Here is a 20211-nt window from a genome sequence, read left to right as displayed (position 1 = left end):
CGCGGAATACTTATCCCAATATTCAAATTCTTCTCTCTCAAACTCATTCCGCCCGCCATCAGCAATTTGTTGATGATTATTTCCCTTTCTCAGGGGATTTATGCATTGGCAACGTAATTCCAGTCCAACGTTGTTCCAGTGTAATCCCAGAATGTTGGTTATGCAATCGACAAATTCAATTGATAAGTCCTGTTTTTTATCTGTATTGATATTTTGGCATTTTGCCATTGAGAAACCACCCGCCATGCAGAGGTTCCGCAGTTGTAGTGCGAATTTGCTTAGCTGTTGCGGCATGTCCGCACCTCCAAAGATGTCATCGACGTATCTGCCATGGGTAATGGATGGCACAGCCAGAGGGTATTTTTCTTCCTCGTCTTCTACAAGTTTCAGCAATGTTCTCTTTGCTAAAAATGAAGCAGCTCACATGCCATAGGGAACTGTGATGAGATGATATGGCACTTCCTTGTGTTGTTCATCGACCCAAAGGATTCTTTGCAGGTCCCAATCGTTTTTGTGACCTTTTATCTGCCTATACATCTATATAATGTCAATAGCGAATAGAGATCGATGTCTGCGCATCCACTGTAATACATCTGAAATGTCTGGCTTTAGATTGACGCCTGTGTACGCAAGGTCATTGATAGAGTATCCTATTGTTGATGCACTAGAGTCGTTGAATATCACTCTTATTCTTGTGGTGGTGCTGTCTGGTTTAAGTACACCGTGATGTGACAGATAGTATTGAGGTTAATGTTTGACACTGAAGAAGCTCTCTTCATCTGTTTCAGTTCCTCACATTCCGCCATGAATTGCTGATATCGTTGCCGATAATTTGCGTCTATTGACAATCTTCTCGTTATATTTTACAGGCATCGATGGGCAATATTGTAACAATCGCCAAAGACGTTAAGAGATTCCTTGAGTGGAATCCTGAAAGTGTATCTCTCTGTTGAGTTACGTGAATGTATTTTTTTTATAACAATCCTTACACCATTGCTCATCGGGTGTATATCGATGATCTTTGCATTTTGTCACTTGTTCTTGCACCCTTTTCCCCAAATTCTTGGAAAATGCTCTAATTCCGAATAATACATATATAATAATTTAACTACTACTTTCAATAGAAACAAATGTCGAATTAGAGTTTACAATTAATTAGAACTTTTATAATTTTTAAATTTATTTCTTAAACATATTGAAAAATAAATGAATATTAATATTTAATTAACGCCTATCTAATTCATATTAATTCAAATTAATACTGACTTGTAAATTTCATTATAACTGATTTTCTATCAAACAGATTACAATTAAATGTTGGCCAGTAATAAAATAATAATTTTGTAGCAGACGTTCTAGCAGATCTTGAACCATAAGCTATTACACATACAATATCGTTTGCAACTTCGGATTTAAGAGCCATTAAACACTCTAGTAATTGACAATGATGCGCTGTAAACATAAATTGAAATAAAATTATATTAAAATATAATTCACATTTGTAAATTTGGCTTTTTAAAAAAATATAATAATTTAATTATAGAAATGACGATTGCTTTATTAAAAAATACTTTAAATCCATTAATTCTAGCACACTAATTTAAGTACACTAACTGCTAGAAAATAAAGTAAAGAAAGCTAAAATATTATGTATTAACCAAAAAATGTTATATTTTTAGATAGATTATAACGAAATTTTAAGAGTTAGTGCATGATAATGATAAACATTATTTCCACATAAATATAATAATTATTTCAGAAATTTATGCCAAGAAAATGACACGAAAAATACAAATAATTTTTAATTACATTCTGTAATTTTATTAATAATAAAGAAAACTATACATTAAAAATAGATACAAATAAGTAATAAATTTAATTAAATACCAGAAATATATTTTTTATTTTACATATTTTTTTCACTCTCTCCTTTTCTCTCTATTAATATTTCATTTATTTAAACTCTAATTTGAACAAGTACCGATGAAAAATTAGACTCTAAAATAGAGAATACGAGCTACTAATTTCATGGAAATGCAGGAATAATAAAATTTATTAAAACAACGAACATGCCGAATTTCAATTATTTTGCTATTTAATAGTTATTTGTAAATAATAAGTTAGTTATGAATGTGAAAAATGATATTTATACTAAAATAGAAATATATGACATATTTATATGTTTCAAATTGATTACATTTAAAATTTGTTGTTATGTATATTTCAATGGCAACTTGTCTGGGATCACACTAAAAACACTCCCAGTGATATTAGGTGGGGGGAATTGCTGGCAAGTGGAGAAGGCAGACGCATTCATTCAATTCAACACACAGTGTATCTTGCTGTTCTTTCCCTTTATTTTACAGACTAGACAATGAATATGATTCTAAGATGATGTTGAGAATCTGTGAGATATTGCAATTCGATGGCAGTTGTCACGTGGCATTGACACTACATAGAGGGGTAGGAGGTTGTAAATCTTCTACCCTGATCTACTGCGCCTCATGATAAATCGTTACACTGAAGGCGAAAGATCGTAAATCTCTAATACTTCTTCGTGCCGCGCTTGTGCCTTCAATTGTTCTTATAGCTGGTGGCTGAATCACCGCGACCGTTCGCAGGACTTCACGAACTAACAGTGCCTAACTCGGCTGGCGCGCTTGCGCCTTCATGTACAGACTACACAATAAATATGATAAGACAAATAATTATAGGTGATGTTGGAATCTGTGAAATTCCTTCAGTAGCATGAAGTGTAAATCTCTCTCCTTCTGCACTGGTAGCCGGTGCGTAATAGTTCCAAGTGCGGCTGTTCGCGGGAGCTTCGGAACTGATTTCTTCACTTACTAGACACGTGCTACGCTGTCGTTCATTCTCCTTTGCTGTGTAATTTCCCCTTTGGTTTTGGCTTCACGGTAATGTGTTTGTCTTAGCTAAATTTGTTAATAAAGTATTGGTGTTACGCTTCAATTAATATTCACTCTTGAATTAAACTTAGCACTCGTGTCTGTTTGAATATAATCGCACTTAAATGATTATAATTTCTTATGGTTTCACTGTTGGCTTATTAGATTATTATTTTATAGTTGGCAGAATTATGTAAGTATATTATAATTAATTTACTGGTATGTGGCGGAGTTAATAACTGATAATTGACTGATTGATAAATGAGCAGTAACTGATGAGTGTATAAATGTTGAAGATACAGTGAGCAATAATTGATGTGTAAACGATTGGTGATTTTACAGTGAGCGCTTGTACGTGACGACCTGCTTTTAAATATTAGCGTGGCAAGCTGCCACAGTGGCAGCAGTGCTCGAGCTTGTTATTAGGCCGAAAGTCTTGATGACGTCAGAACGAAGCTACAGAATATTCGAAAAGTCTAGAAGGACACTGCTTTGGAAGGTTCGAGAAATATCAATCGTTGTTGCTATGCAGAAATATTGTAGAGCGCTAGACAATAAGGCGTAGACTATTTAAGAATTCGCAGAATCAATGTTTACAAACGTAAGCATCCGAGAGCTTGTACTTTTCCCATTTTTAAACTCTTCGACGTTACTCTATTCCCGAACACTACTATTTTATATATACATATTAAGGCCCATATTATTTGCTGATAAGATACTAAATTTTATCATAGTGAATTTTGATTTTAACTTATAATGGTAGTAACTATTCTTTAAAAAAAAAAAAAACCGACACTACTTCTCTGTTATTTGGTATTATATGACCATTTTCATATATATAATCTTCATAAGTTATAATAATGATGTCAATTTCTGACCAGAATTACATATATAATTTTTTACACCCGTATTGAATCGCGTAAATAAAAATATTTTTGCTTATGTTTATTCTTATTATTGTTTAAATAAATTTAAAGGTGAATTTATAAATTTTACAATTATTCAATTGAAAAAGCAAGTTATTACATTGAGCTCTTTAAGTTTATCTTAATTTTTCCTAAGCTTTTATTTTAAGTATTAGCACATTTTTAGTGTTTAAATTAAATTAGTATTATTTTCTACTTTCTACAAATATTAAAATAAGTCAAATTTTCATGAGAAATTTTTTTCATTGTCTTTTTACATTTCTCATCATTTCATTGTATTATATTTTAGTTGTTCGGACTTCCACTCACTCGGTGGTCGAATGACCAAGATGGTTAGAATAGACTATATCCACCATTTTACTAGAGGAACAGTGTGAATAAGCGAAAGGTTAATGCTTCGATTCAGTAATCAACACAATTGCTTTTTATGCTATTTATTGGGTTTTAATTTACAAAGATACAATTATAATTTCACGTCGGTGGTTAGAATCGTTGAAATTTTGCTGTTCCTAGTGGTTTTATACGTGGAGGTAGCATGCACTGCAAGTCTAGGTTGGAGGTTGTTAATCTACAGGTCCTCTTGGTTTAGTGCGCTTACTGGAGGGCTACTACACTCAGAAGTGAGAGATTATAAATCTCTGGATATATCTTGTGTAGTGCCACATGTTGGTGCTTTAATTGCAAGATGTATGAAAGTATGAAAAAATTCAATACCTCAATGTGTTTTGATAGTGCGTGCTATGGCACTTACAGAGATACAACGTGCAGTGGCAATGTACGAGTTTGATTATCTAGCAACAATGAATAGGTGTGGCTATGTGGAGAGTTGTACAGAATTTCGAGACTAAAGCTTTAGAAGTTTCGAGAATTCTAGGAAAGCAGGCTTTAGAAAGCTGGTGAATTCCAACCCGTCGTTGCTATGCAGATACTAGAGACACATAACAGGACGTTCGCAAGCAAAGCTTTTAGAATGATCGAGAAATTTCGGAATAAGAGTTTACGATTTCGCGAGTTGGCACGATTATAATTTTCAGAGAATTAAAATTGTTGGAAAGTACTCCAATCCTGAACAGTTGTCTTTTTCTTCTATCTTTTTTATGATTTAAATTTATTTTTCGTTCATTATTCATAAAAATATTTGTTTCACTTACATTATTGCAAAGCAATAATAAATAAATAAATTATAAATTATAAAAACTATAAAATATCAGGTATTCGCTACTACATTACGAAATTGTGAAAAACCATATTATGCAAGCATGCTTTGTATGTACTTTATATAATATTATCTGCGTAAGCATAGCAATACTATAAATTAGTGTTCGTACAATAATCTTCATTTTTATTTTATTGATATCTTATTTATATCTTATTCATAATTCAAAATATTATGATTGAAAAATTAAAAACAAATCTAAAATAGGCAAATTTGAAAACTATGTGTTACAGATTACAACAGTTTTAAGCGGAATACAAAGTGAGAAAGGTATGAGCGCGTGCAGCATTGTTTGGTAAACATTGGTCAACGGACTCAACGAATGCTAACCAAAAAACTCGAACATAAGACTATAATTCCGAGAAATATTAACAAATGAACCGCGACAAAGCTATGCGCTATTGACGTCACGAAAAATAGCGGCATAGTAACAGCCACCGATGCGCTATCGGCACATCGATTTCGTCCAAGAATATTTAAGGAGCTGCAGCGCTGCGATTCCTTCTTCTAGTTACAAGCACCCGGCACGATAGGATCGCCACTCTGCTCATCACACAGTTCCCGCCATCACATGCAAGTAACGCCGGCTCTCGTTCTTGCATATTACCTCGCCACGCGGTTACTGCTACCACTTCACGCAGTTCCCGCCACCACGTGCAAGCAACGCCGACGTTCGTCTTGCATAGTACCTTACACCGCGATTTACGTCCGCATGTAAGTAACGTGGAAGCTATTTCTTACCTTACCTGTACACCGCGTGTTAAGCTCTCATTGAGTCCACGAACGTGCATCAACACCACCACTACCTTGGAGCTCACAGACACAAGCTGTGACATGGACTGTGACAATAGAGCTGTGACACAAGTGTGACTGGCCCCACGGACGTTCTCCCACCACTTCGCACAGTACAGCTCACTCTTAGCCGGCTGCCAAGACGGCACTAACTTGCTTCCCCTACAATCACGAGTTCCCCACCACGATTACTAAACCCAAGAAGAAGGGGAATCACGCTTCAGGCCATCAAGAATACATGCACAAACTCATCGTCACCGCTACTACTGAAGAAACACTAATATACTCACTATATCATACACTAATTATAATAATTAATAGATTATTAACTACTCATTACTTATTACATTAATAAAAGTAACGACTACAAACACAAAGGACTGTATTGAATAATTGCATTGCCCCTTCCACTTGCCAGCAAGCCTACACCCACCATCATAAGGAGGTTTTTAGTCTGATCCCAGACAATTTGATCCTTCGAGCCGGATAAGTGGAAATCAGTCCATGCGTCAAATACTATACTAAGGGAAAATAATCATAATTATAACATCAGTGTAACGGATCATTGATTACAAAAAGGAGAGTTTCTTCATCACTGTAAGTACACTATTACTATTCTTACTTTAATAACATGGCCACCCAAGACAAAAGGGATCAAGGATTCAGTAGGTGCAACCATGCGCAGCACAACAATAGAAATGTTAACAAGTGAGCAATTGATGATGGCCCAAACGCAATGGGCGCGGATCAGCACCATCCAAGCGCTAACTGAAAGCCTCGATGCAGAAAGAGCAACCATTAGTCTACCCGAGACTTTAGCAATCAAACACACAATCGATGAGACTCACAACACCTTCAATGGACGATAAGATCATAGTAAGTAGCTGGCTACAAGCGGTATTGCGCACGAATATTTTACAAGGAATGCAGTAATGGAGGAATCCATCTGATACACTAAGGCCACAGCATTGATCATGAAGCTGTGTCAAGAATTGGAACTGCCGACAGCACCAACTACAATGCTCATAGGTACAGAGAGAACACTGCCAGCAGAATAACGCGGAGAAACCTGCCTCCCGGAGATCCCCATTCAAAAACTCAACAGAAATTATCTATCATGGCCTTCATTCAGAGACCTGTTTCAATCTCTAGTACTTCAAAGTAACAAACTAAGTGACATCCAAAAGCGACACTATTTACGGAACTGTCTGGAAGGAGTACCAGAAGAATTAATATCAGGCATGTCAATAGAACACGAGTCATTAGAATCAGCCTGGCAGTTATTACTAAATAAATACAACTCGCCCTGATTAGCTCTGAAGGCGCTCATTTCACAAACAATCACGATCTCATCAACAAGAGTAAGGGAAGTCTCTGAACTGTCAACACTAATGAGCAAATGACGCAACCTGCGAAGATCATTGATACAACACAATGTCCCAAACGCGTGGGACGCACGGATGCTACATGTGGCACTACTACAAGTAGATGAGCAGGTAATAACGGCATGCAAACAATCACTAGGAGATGATAGCTCATACCCACAGTTCCAGAAGTTCGATCAATTCGTAATGGCTCGGTCGGAGCCCTGGAAAACATGTCAATGTGTGAACACACAAGGAATCCTAGCTACACCTCCACATTCTCAACCCCGTGCATCCAACAAAAAATGCGTAAGATTATGTCAGCCATCAACTGCCCACAAGACACCAAACCGAATCAAATCATTCAACAAACACGTACGATGCATCTATTGTCACGGAGTTCACAAGATTTGAATATGTAGCTAATTTCAGCAACTCAGCATCACCAACAGAGTGGGTGCAATAAAAAAGCTAAGCCATGTTATAACTGCCTGGGTAATCATTTACCACGACCCTGCATCGACCAAAGGAAGTGCAGGACATGCCACAAGGCACACCACACATTACTACATGAGTCCGAGAATACCAGTACAAGCGATCCTGTCCAATCATTACGCACCACATGACTAACTAAGGACTCGAGTACAACAGCACCAATGACCCTGCTAGCCACTACAGTAGTTAAGGTAAGCAGACAATCAACCACCTATTAAGTGCGCGTGCTCATCGACACTGGCTCCGAGATTTCACTCATCACTGAAAGGCTATCATGACAATTTAATATAACCCCAAAGAAGTCTGCCATACTTGTATACGGAATAAGCAGAACATCACCAATTCAACCATTAGGAACCATACAATCAGTAGACTCGAGAGAATCAATTATTGTTCATGCGTACATACTCAAGTCATTGTCTATACTACTACCGTCCCACGACCTTCCACTATGTACATGGCCACACATCAAGGGACTACCACTGGCCGACCAAGAATACAACAAGGCCAGGTCAGTAGACATTGTGCTGGGAGCCGACATGTATGGACAAGTGATAATGTCTGACATCATCAAGCACTCACCATCGTCATCTATTGCACAACTGTCCATCTTCGGTTGGTTAATAAGCGGACCAGCCGGCGGTCTCTCACACAGCCACATCAATAACCATAATCAGTAAGGATCTGGAAGATACCCGAAAAATCTACTACTATAATTCTGGGTACAAGAAGAAGTACCACGGGGACTCGACGGCAAACTAAATCCAGATCAACAGCAGTGTGAACAGCACTACGAAGGGAACCAGACACGCGTAGGTGCTGGAAGATACATGGTAAAAATCCCGCTCATAGAATCACCCGACACGCTCGGCGAATCATACAACGTTGCCCATCAATGCCTACTGCGCCTACAAAGACGATTCTTGACAGACGACAACTATCGCACGTTATACACTCAATTCATGACAGAATACGAGAAATTGAATCATATGCGAGGACTACCTGAAAACTACCCGTTCAACCACAAAACTTACTATTTGCCGCATCATGGTATACTGAAGCCGGATAGCACCAATACCAAGCTACGGGTAGTATTTAACGCGTCAGGCCCTTCATCCTCAGGACGATCACTAAATGACATAATGCATACAGGCGCAAATCTAAATCCAGACATTCTCGACGTACTAATCTGGATACGCAGACACAGGCATTTATGCTCCACAGACATCACGAAGATGTACAGATAAATACTGGTCCACCAAGACGATTGGGATCTACAGCAAATCCTATGGATGGACGAACAAGGCAACGAAGTCATTTACCAATTGACAACAGTCACATACGGAACCAGAGCAGCCCCATTTTTGGCTGTGCGAACACTCCTCCAACTTATGCATGACCAAGAAGACAAATACCCACTCGCTCTACCTTCTCTCAAATATGGAAGATACGTAGACGATATCTTTGGAGGTGCGGACAATCTAAACCAATTAGTGGAAACAGCTACACAGTTACGGGACCTCTGCACGGCGGGCGGACTCCCATTGGCAAAATGGCACTCCACTAACGAAGAAATAATCACCGCAATGAAGACACAACAGAATCCCGAACAGTCAGTAAACTTAAGCGAAAATACTACCAAAATTCTGGGACGACATTGGAGACCACACGAAGACGTTTTCACATTCTCAACAACATTGGCCCCTCACGCAACTACCTTCTCAAAGTGCACCATCCTCTCTGACATTGCAAAAATATTTAAGATACTACATCATAAGGAGGTTTTTAGTCTGATCTCAGACAATGATATATTATAATTTTAAATTAAAAACTTAATATATGTACCGCGATTATTAGAATATTCAAATACTAGCATGATGATTGCAGAAATTGACTGACTTGCATAATTTTCTGCTTCTTTTTCTGCTTTGCGATCTAAAAAATATATAATTAAGATATAAATATAAGTATGAATATAACGATATGTATATATATATATTGTACTTACTAATAGTAAATGGTAAAATATAAAAGCACAAATAATTAATAATTTCTTGATGCAATTCTTCTGGTAAAACTGCAATTAAATTAGCTGTTAAATATGGTAGATTTTCAATTAAATCATGCTCTAAAAATGGTAATAAACATGATAAACATTGCAATAGTGCCTGTCCAAATACTGAAAAAGGTTAATTTTTATTAATGTTAATTTAAGATATTAATTTTAAATCATTATATCATAAGAAAGAAAATGCGTGTTAGAAATATAAAAAATTACAATTATAACAACAATCTTATTAATTCTATGACTAAAATGTTCATTCGATTATAAGCAATAAATATAATAATTAATGTGATCAAAGATTAAAGTATATATAATGATCAAGTATCAAGAATCAATAATTTTTCCTAAGATGTATATTGCATTAATTAATTTAATAAATATTGTCTAGAATTAGACAAAAAAACTCCTAGATTAAGGAAGGGTTAGCGCATTTATTAAACAATTAACCCAGTTGCCTATCTTGCTGTTCTTTCCCTTTATTTTACAGACTAGACAATGAATATGATTCTAAGATGATGTTGAGAATCTGTGAGATATTGCAATTCGATGGCAGTTGTCACGTGGCATTGACACTACATAGAGGGGTAGGAGGTTGTAAATCTTCTACCCTGATCTACTGCGCCTCATGATAAATCGTTACACTGAAGGCGAAAGATCGTAAATCTCTAATACTTCTTCGTGCCGCGCTTGTGCCTTCAATTGTTCTTATAGCTGGTGGCTGAATCACCGCGACCGTTCGCAGGACTTCACGAACTAACAGTGCCTAACTCGGCTGGCGCGCTTGCGCCTTCATGTACAGACTACACAATAAATATGATAAGACAAATAATTATAGGTGATGTTGGAATCTGTGAAATTCCTTCAGTAGCATGAAGTGTAAATCTCTCTCCTTCTGCACTGGTAGCCGGTGCGTAATAGTTCCAAGTGCGGCTGTTCGCGGGAGCTTCGGAACTGATTTCTTCACTTACTAGACACGTGCTACGCTGTCGTTCATTCTCCTTTGCTGTGTAATTTCCCCTTTGGTTTTGGCTTCACGGTAATGTGTTTGTCTTAGCTAAATTTGTTAATAAAGTATTGGTGTTACGCTTCAATTAATATTCACTCTTGAATTAAACTTAGCACTCGTGTCTGTTTGAATATAATCGCACTTAAATGATTATAATTTCTTATGGTTTCACTGTTGGCTTATTAGATTATTATTTTATAGTTGGCAGAATTATGTAAGTATATTATAATTAATTTACTGGTATGTGGCGGAGTTAATAACTGATAATTGACTGATTGATAAATGAGCAGTAACTGATGAGTGTATAAATGTTGAAGATACAGTGAGCAATAATTGATGTGTAAACGATTGGTGATTTTACAGTGAGCGCTTGTACGTGACGACCTGCTTTTAAATATTAGCGTGGCAAGCTGCCACAGTGGCAGCAGTGCTCGAGCTTGTTATTAGGCCGAAAGTCTTGATGACGTCAGAACGAAGCTACAGAATATTCGAAAAGTCTAGAAGGACACTGCTTTGGAAGGTTCGAGAAATATCAATCGTTGTTGCTATGCAGAAATATTGTAGAGCGCTAGACAATAAGGCGTAGACTATTTAAGAATTCGCAGAATCAATGTTTACAAACGTAAGCATCCGAGAGCTTGTACTTTTCCCATTTTTAAACTCTTCGACGTTACTCTATTCCCGAACACTACTATTTTATATATACATATTAAGGCCCATATTATTTGCTGATAAGATACTAAATTTTATCATAGTGAATTTTGATTTTAACTTATAATGGTAGTAACTATTCTTTAAAAAAAAAAAAAACCGACACTACTTCTCTGTTATTTGGTATTATATGACCATTTTCATATATATAATCTTCATAAGTTATAATAATGATGTCAATTTCTGACCAGAATTACATATATAATTTTTTACACCCGTATTGAATCGCGTAAATAAAAATATTTTTGCTTATGTTTATTCTTATTATTGTTTAAATAAATTTAAAGGTGAATTTATAAATTTTACAATTATTCAATTGAAAAAGCAAGTTATTACATTGAGCTCTTTAAGTTTATCTTAATTTTTCCTAAGCTTTTATTTTAAGTATTAGCACATTTTTAGTGTTTAAATTAAATTAGTATTATTTTCTACTTTCTACAAATATTAAAATAAGTCAAATTTTCATGAGAAATTTTTTTCATTGTCTTTTTACATTTCTCATCATTTCATTGTATTATATTTTAGTTGTTCGGACTTCCACTCACTCGGTGGTCGAATGACCAAGATGGTTAGAATAGACTATATCCACCATTTTACTAGAGGAACAGTGTGAATAAGCGAAAGGTTAATGCTTCGATTCAGTAATCAACACAATTGCTTTTTATGCTATTTATTGGGTTTTAATTTACAAAGATACAATTATAATTTCACGTCGGTGGTTAGAATCGTTGAAATTTTGCTGTTCCTAGTGGTTTTATACGTGGAGGTAGCATGCACTGCAAGTCTAGGTTGGAGGTTGTTAATCTACAGGTCCTCTTGGTTTAGTGCGCTTACTGGAGGGCTACTACACTCAGAAGTGAGAGATTATAAATCTCTGGATATATCTTGTGTAGTGCCACATGTTGGTGCTTTAATTGCAAGATGTATGAAAGTATGAAAAAATTCAATACCTCAATGTGTTTTGATAGTGCGTGCTATGGCACTTACAGAGATACAACGTGCAGTGGCAATGTACGAGTTTGATTATCTAGCAACAATGAATAGGTGTGGCTATGTGGAGAGTTGTACAGAATTTCGAGACTAAAGCTTTAGAAGTTTCGAGAATTCTAGGAAAGCAGGCTTTAGAAAGCTGGTGAATTCCAACCCGTCGTTGCTATGCAGATACTAGAGACACATAACAGGACGTTCGCAAGCAAAGCTTTTAGAATGATCGAGAAATTTCGGAATAAGAGTTTACGATTTCGCGAGTTGGCACGATTATAATTTTCAGAGAATTAAAATTGTTGGAAAGTACTCCAATCCTGAACAGTTGTCTTTTTCTTCTATCTTTTTTATGATTTAAATTTATTTTTCGTTCATTATTCATAAAAATATTTGTTTCACTTACATTATTGCAAAGCAATAATAAATAAATAAATTATAAATTATAAAAACTATAAAATATCAGGTATTCGCTACTACATTACGAAATTGTGAAAAACCATATTATGCAAGCATGCTTTGTATGTACTTTATATAATATTATCTGCGTAAGCATAGCAATACTATAAATTAGTGTTCGTACAATAATCTTCATTTTTATTTTATTGATATCTTATTTATATCTTATTCATAATTCAAAATATTATGATTGAAAAATTAAAAACAAATCTAAAATAGGCAAATTTGAAAACTATGTGTTACAGATTACAACAGTTTTAAGCGGAATACAAAGTGAGAAAGGTATGAGCGCGTGCAGCATTGTTTGGTAAACATTGGTCAACGGACTCAACGAATGCTAACCAAAAAACTCGAACATAAGACTATAATTCCGAGAAATATTAACAAATGAACCGCGACAAAGCTATGCGCTATTGACGTCACGAAAAATAGCGGCATAGTAACAGCCACCGATGCGCTATCGGCACATCGATTTCGTCCAAGAATATTTAAGGAGCTGCAGCGCTGCGATTCCTTCTTCTAGTTACAAGCACCCGGCACGATAGGATCGCCACTCTGCTCATCACACAGTTCCCGCCATCACATGCAAGTAACGCCGGCTCTCGTTCTTGCATATTACCTCGCCACGCGGTTACTGCTACCACTTCACGCAGTTCCCGCCACCACGTGCAAGCAACGCCGACGTTCGTCTTGCATAGTACCTTACACCGCGATTTACGTCCGCATGTAAGTAACGTGGAAGCTATTTCTTACCTTACCTGTACACCGCGTGTTAAGCTCTCATTGAGTCCACGAACGTGCATCAACACCACCACTACCTTGGAGCTCACAGACACAAGCTGTGACATGGACTGTGACAATAGAGCTGTGACACAAGTGTGACTGGCCCCACGGACGTTCTCCCACCACTTCGCACAGTACAGCTCACTCTTAGCCGGCTGCCAAGACGGCACTAACTTGCTTCCCCTACAATCACGAGTTCCCCACCACGATTACTAAACCCAAGAAGAAGGGGAATCACGCTTCAGGCCATCAAGAATACATGCACAAACTCATCGTCACCGCTACTACTGAAGAAACACTAATATACTCACTATATCATACACTAATTATAATAATTAATAGATTATTAACTACTCATTACTTATTACATTAATAAAAGTAACGACTACAAACACAAAGGACTGTATTGAATAATTGCATTGCCCCTTCCACTTGCCAGCAAGCCTACACCCACCATCATAAGGAGGTTTTTAGTCTGATCCCAGACAATTTGATCCTTCGAGCCGGATAAGTGGAAATCAGTCCATGCGTCAAATACTATACTAAGGGAAAATAATCATAATTATAACATCAGTGTAACGGATCATTGATTACAAAAAGGAGAGTTTCTTCATCACTGTAAGTACACTATTACTATTCTTACTTTAATAACATGGCCACCCAAGACAAAAGGGATCAAGGATTCAGTAGGTGCAACCATGCGCAGCACAACAATAGAAATGTTAACAAGTGAGCAATTGATGATGGCCCAAACGCAATGGGCGCGGATCAGCACCATCCAAGCGCTAACTGAAAGCCTCGATGCAGAAAGAGCAACCATTAGTCTACCCGAGACTTTAGCAATCAAACACACAATCGATGAGACTCACAACACCTTCAATGGACGATAAGATCATAGTAAGTAGCTGGCTACAAGCGGTATTGCGCACGAATATTTTACGAATAAAAACTATAAAATATCAGGTATTCGCTACTACATTACGAAATTGTGAAAAACCATATTATGCAAGCATGCTTTGTATGTACTTTATATAATATTATCTGCGTAAGCATAGCAATACTATAAATATAACTCTATTCCCGAACACTACTATTTTATATATACATATTAAAGCCCTCATGATAAATAGTTACACTAAAAGTTAGTGATCGTTAATCTCTAATACTTCTTCGTGCAATGCTTATGATGACTGGTGTACTAGCGGCTTTAATCAGTGCCTTTGTAGGCGGTGTTTTCTCGTACACCTTCAGTCGTGGGTGAGGCAGGAGCTCTGCGATCGAAAGAATGCCTATCGTGGCTAACGCACTTGCACTTTCTATGCCGTTCGAGGTTGGCGCGTTCGCGCTTTTAATTAACTTCACGGAAATCTATTTGTCTTACCAAATTCTGTGATGAGTGAACAGGTATTACGCTTCTTATTTCGTGGTCGTTCTTCCAATGCAATTTGTTACGGATTGCAGCATTTTTCGCGGTATACAACATGGGAGAGGTAAAGACATATACTGAGGTCAAAATATTGCGCGCCAAGTCGTAAACACGATTCTCCGAAATCGGGAATTTCAATACTCAAATAATGAAATTCATATTACAATTCCGACTAACAAGGATCGGCGTACTCTCCAAGGCTAGATTCTAGTGACGTCACTTCAACTATCAGTGTGACAAGAGCAATCCAGAATTCACTGGAATCGCAGGCCTGTACTATAATATTTGAGGAAACGCGATTGACGCTTTCGTCCTCTTACTAGTTCAATCAAGCAGTCATCAAGATCAAATCGCCGTTCTACAAGTCAACGCCTTTACACAGAGATCACCTTCAATTCACACAAATCACCGTCCTACAAGTCAACGCTACTTGCACAGAGATCACCTTCAATTCACACAGATCGTCGCCACCTACAGAGATAGTCTCCCAATACCATCACATGGATCGAACTCACTACACGTAACTCACGCTATTACACACGTCCTTACGTTGTATCAATGCACCGAGATTGACTCCACACGTAAGCTGCGCTATTACACACCTTCTTACGAATCCCAAACACACGGCTCTGTGAACTAAGTAAGCAGCGACACCTAGACCACGGCATCATTGCCCTTCATCCGTGACGTCACACACCAACGCCAGCACCCAGGCCTCTCCAGCTTATCGGTAGCGGCACCGGCGGCATCCTCTTCACGGCATCATCATTGCCCTTCATCAGTGACGTCACGCACCAACGCCCCCACTCGGGCCTCTCAAGATTATCGGTAGCGACAGCGACGGCGTCAACGCACCCCCTTTACAGCGTGACACTATTCACGGCATCATTACCCTTCATCAGCGCATCTCCCACTACCACTACGAGTAGGAGAATCACGCGCCACATCAAGAATACACTTACAAGATTATCATCACCTATATTACCAGAAGAAACTTTCACCTATTCATTGTAACATTCATTCAATCTCACCTCAATAGACCACTGATTGTTTATTATATCATTATATACAATAAAAGGAAAACCAACTCAGACAAAGGCAGTGTTGAATTATTGCATTGTCCATTCCACTTGCCAGCAAGCCTCCCCTCAACATCTCAGGGAAACTTTTAGTCTGATCCCAGACACAATTAATCCTTTTAATTAATTAATGAATGCTAATTAAATTAGATTTTAAAATATCTATTAAAAAATAATTATCATTATTTGCTTAATTGTAAGTAATGTCATTTATTAATTAAATCCTTTTTTCATTTATAATACATATATCACGGATGTTAATTAATACATTTTCTAAAACAATTTGTTACGGATTACAACAATTTTAAGCGAAATACAAAGTGGGAGAGATATGAGCGCACGAAGCATTGTTTCGTAAACATTGGCCAACGGACTCAACGAATGCTTCTAACCGTAGAATTCGAACATACGACCATAATTCCGAGAAATAATAACAAATGAACCCAACAAAGCTATGCCCTATTGCCGCCACGACTAATAGCGGTATAGTAACAGCCACCGATGCGCCATCGGCGCATCCAGTTCCTATGAGAATGTGAAGGGAGCTGCACGTGTCGCGATTGCCCTGGTAGTACCAATCATGCACTCTTCACAACGGGATCGCTATCCAACCTTGCCATCGCCATTGGGAGGCCATGGCAAGCATCAAGCAACCTAAGGGACTAATAGTGATACCACAACTATACTGGCACCCACGTCTCCATAAGCAACGCAGATACTCGTTCCTTACTACTTCTGCTAGTACAAGCACCCAGCACGACTCACGTTCTTGCATATTACATCACCACGCGATTACTGCTACCACTTCACGCAGTTCCCGCCACCACGTGCAAGCAACGCCGACGTTCGTTCTTGCATAGTACCTTACACCGCGATTTACGCCCGCATGTAAGTAACGTCGAAGCTATTACCTTACTTGTACACCGCGTGTTACGCCGCATTGAGTACACGAACGTGCACCAACACCACCACTACCTTGGAGCTCACAGACACAAGCTGTGACATGGACTGTGACACTAGAGCTGTGACACAAGTGTGACTGGCCCTACGGACGTTCTCCCACCACTTCGCACAGTACAGCTCACTCTTAGCCGGCTGCCAAGACGGCACTAACTTGCTTCCCCTACAATCACGAGTTCCCCACCACGACTACTAAACCCAAGAAGAAGGGGAATCACGCTTCAGGCCATCAAGAATACATGCACAAACTCATCGTCACCGCTACTACTGAAGAAACACTAATATGCTCACTATATCATACACTCATCATAATAATTAATAGATTATTAACTACTCATTATTTATTACATTAATCAAAGTAACGCCTGCAAACACAATGGACTGTATTGTATAATTGCATTGCCCCTTTCACTTGTCAGCAAGCCTCCACCCACCATCATAAGGAGGTTTTTAGTCTGATCCCAGACACAATTTATATATAGAAAAACAAAAAAAACATACATACTCATTCGCGATGCCCCATAATATATTTATATGGTATGCAAACCTAATAAGAATAACCAACTTTATATCAAATCAATAATATTTGTATAATAAATAAATAAATTATTCCTTTCTACTATTTTTCTATTAAAAATGAAATTATAGATTTTAACTAATTTCGAAATAAAAATTTTAAATAGTATTTAGATTATAATATTATAAAAATTACTTTAATACTTTTATTATGTTAAATAAAAATTATTAATACATACATTTATCTGATAATACAATTTAGATTTTTGAAAATTTCAAAATATAATAATGTTAATTGTTTACATTGTTATATATTACAATATAAATTAATAATTATTGTTTAAAATATTTCAATATAATCAAACCTTTTAAACCATGCAAATGAATAGATGGAATAACATCTGTTAATTGCGAAAGAGCGTTGTAAAGTTGTTTGTAATCTAAATTTGGATGTAAAGACATTCTCTCTGAATCCAATTTTTGGAACTTCAACATTTCATAAGGAGATTTCTCAACGTCTTTTAAAACTGCTGTAAAAAAATTTTTTTAATCACGACATACTCTCATTAAAAATTAGGAAATTATATATATATGAATTTAATACATAAATTAGCCAAATCATTTTACAAATTTCTGGAAACCTGCTTAAAATTTTTTTAATTGTCATTTAAATATTAATTCTTATTTTATTTCTTATTCGAACTATCTTTTTTTTTAATGAGCTATGAAAAAATATTTTTTTCTAATTAATGTTTTCAATAATAAATTGAATAAATATACTTCATATATGAAGTATTTCATATATGATTAAAAATGATTTTATAAATGTTAATCTTATTTTTCCATAACTCAATGAAACTCTAATTTCTTATATTTTAAAAAGTTTATAATTCGCTATAAAAATATAAATAATTTTCAAAAATCAAAAGAATTTAAAAGGTTCCAATTAACAGTGTTCCAGCTCCAAACTTTGTAACAAATATATGTATCAAACATTGTAATAAGCATTTTTTTCATTTACAAGCTACATTTACAATATAGTATTAAGCTGAACACACTGTGAAGCATGTATGAGAAATTGTTACACTCTTACATAGTTTATAATAGTGTGATTTATAGTATAATCAATACCAAAAGATTCTAATCAGCCTATCGTATACTTTCTATTTGGAATCCTGAATATAAATTATATAATGTTTTGTTACCTTGCCGACATCCTCGTATGTGTTAAACAACTGACGTTGTTAACAAAATTATGGAAGAGTATAATGATATTCATTATGGCAAGATTTTACTTATCTACTGATTATCTAATACTTTAATAAAAGAAATCAAATATTGCTGCTATAGTTATCGGCTCGATTCTGACACTCTGATTTTACACTTTTACATTGATTTTTCTATATTATTTATAGTATACAGCTTCCTTGTAAAATCATAAACACTTCCATTCTTTATATATAACATTTTTTATTCTTAAATATTAAATAATATAAAAAATTGTTTTATAATAAAATATAAGTACTTACTCCATATAAAAATTAATGATTGATTTGGTAAAGAAAATCCGATATATCAAAAATAAATAAACATCTATCTTAAAAACGTATATTAATATTTTAAATGCAAACTATAACTAATAAAAAATTATGAAATTTAAAAAAATCCAATTAAACATAAATAAAAAATTAATAAATTCTTTTAAATCAATTTATTTCAAATATGATATTAAAGAAACACTAGTATTCGGAATTGGAGCATTTTTCTCGAGGCTTTCGGTTCTCGAAACTTCACCCAGCCTTCTAGCCCTTGAATGCTTACATTTGCTTTCTGCGAATTGTTTACTGAAACCGTAAGCTCAAAGCTTAGTTTCACGAACGTTCTTCAAGGCTGCTTTGCCTTAACATAGCAACATCAATTCAATTCTTGAATCTTCCAAGATTTTGCTTTCGTCGAATTCTCGAATAGTTCAAGCTTAAATTCCCGAACCTTCCGCAAGGTGGCTACCTTCGCATAGCAGAATCTAAGTATTGTTGCTAGATTTAGCTGCCGCGCTGATACTTAAGGAAGCGCGCATCAAGACTCCTCGAAGTTATCAGCAGTTACTCAGTACACAGTGCCAGTTATTCTTCCGAATAACATTAACATTAACACTCGTGATATTTAACTCGTTTCGAAGTGTCTCAGCTTTTGATATTTCTCTTTAGTAATACTCTCTCAATATATTAACCCTTGAGACATTTCATACTCAGTGAAGTTTAGTGAAGGTCTATTTAGCGCTATTGTCAGACCGACTTATACTTCATCGGATTGTTCATTAACACTGTTGCTGGAACAGTAGTTACCGCTTTGGAAGAACCACGACAGAAACCCACATATCGATAACACAGTACAAGAAACTGTAGTTATCTATTCCAAGGGAGCCACGACAATCCGCCTATCAGAGTCCGAAGACGAATCAACGATTAGTCTTTGTAAGTAGCATCGACTACAATAATTACACATATATTGAGATTCAGAATATTA

General features: G+C 36.3%; 1 protein-coding gene across 1 annotated transcript in view; it reads right to left on the bottom strand.

Annotated features, from left to right (window-relative positions):
• LOC105365855 (protein unc-79 homolog) overlaps positions 1-20211 on the bottom strand; it is a gene marked incomplete at its 3' end in the record, with an annotated part of 65138 nt that overhangs the window by 38303 nt on the left and 6624 nt on the right. Inside the window, exons 3-6 of the mRNA XM_011504112.1 lie at positions 18051-18215; positions 9708-9878; positions 9545-9634; positions 1267-1452 (exon numbers count right to left, since the gene is read on the bottom strand). Of these exons, the coding sequence (XP_011502414.1) occupies positions 1267-1452; positions 9545-9634; positions 9708-9878; positions 18051-18215 (612 nt within the window). The remainder of the gene's footprint in view (positions 1-1266; positions 1453-9544; positions 9635-9707; positions 9879-18050; positions 18216-20211) is intronic.

Source organism: Ceratosolen solmsi, unplaced genomic scaffold (assembly GCF_000503995.2).
Source record: "Ceratosolen solmsi marchali unplaced genomic scaffold, CerSol_1.0 scaffold26, whole genome shotgun sequence".
NCBI lineage: Eukaryota > Metazoa > Arthropoda > Insecta > Hymenoptera > Agaonidae > Ceratosolen > Ceratosolen solmsi.
Note: the sequence above shows the minus strand (reverse complement) of the source record. Positions and strands in the feature narration are given on the sequence as shown.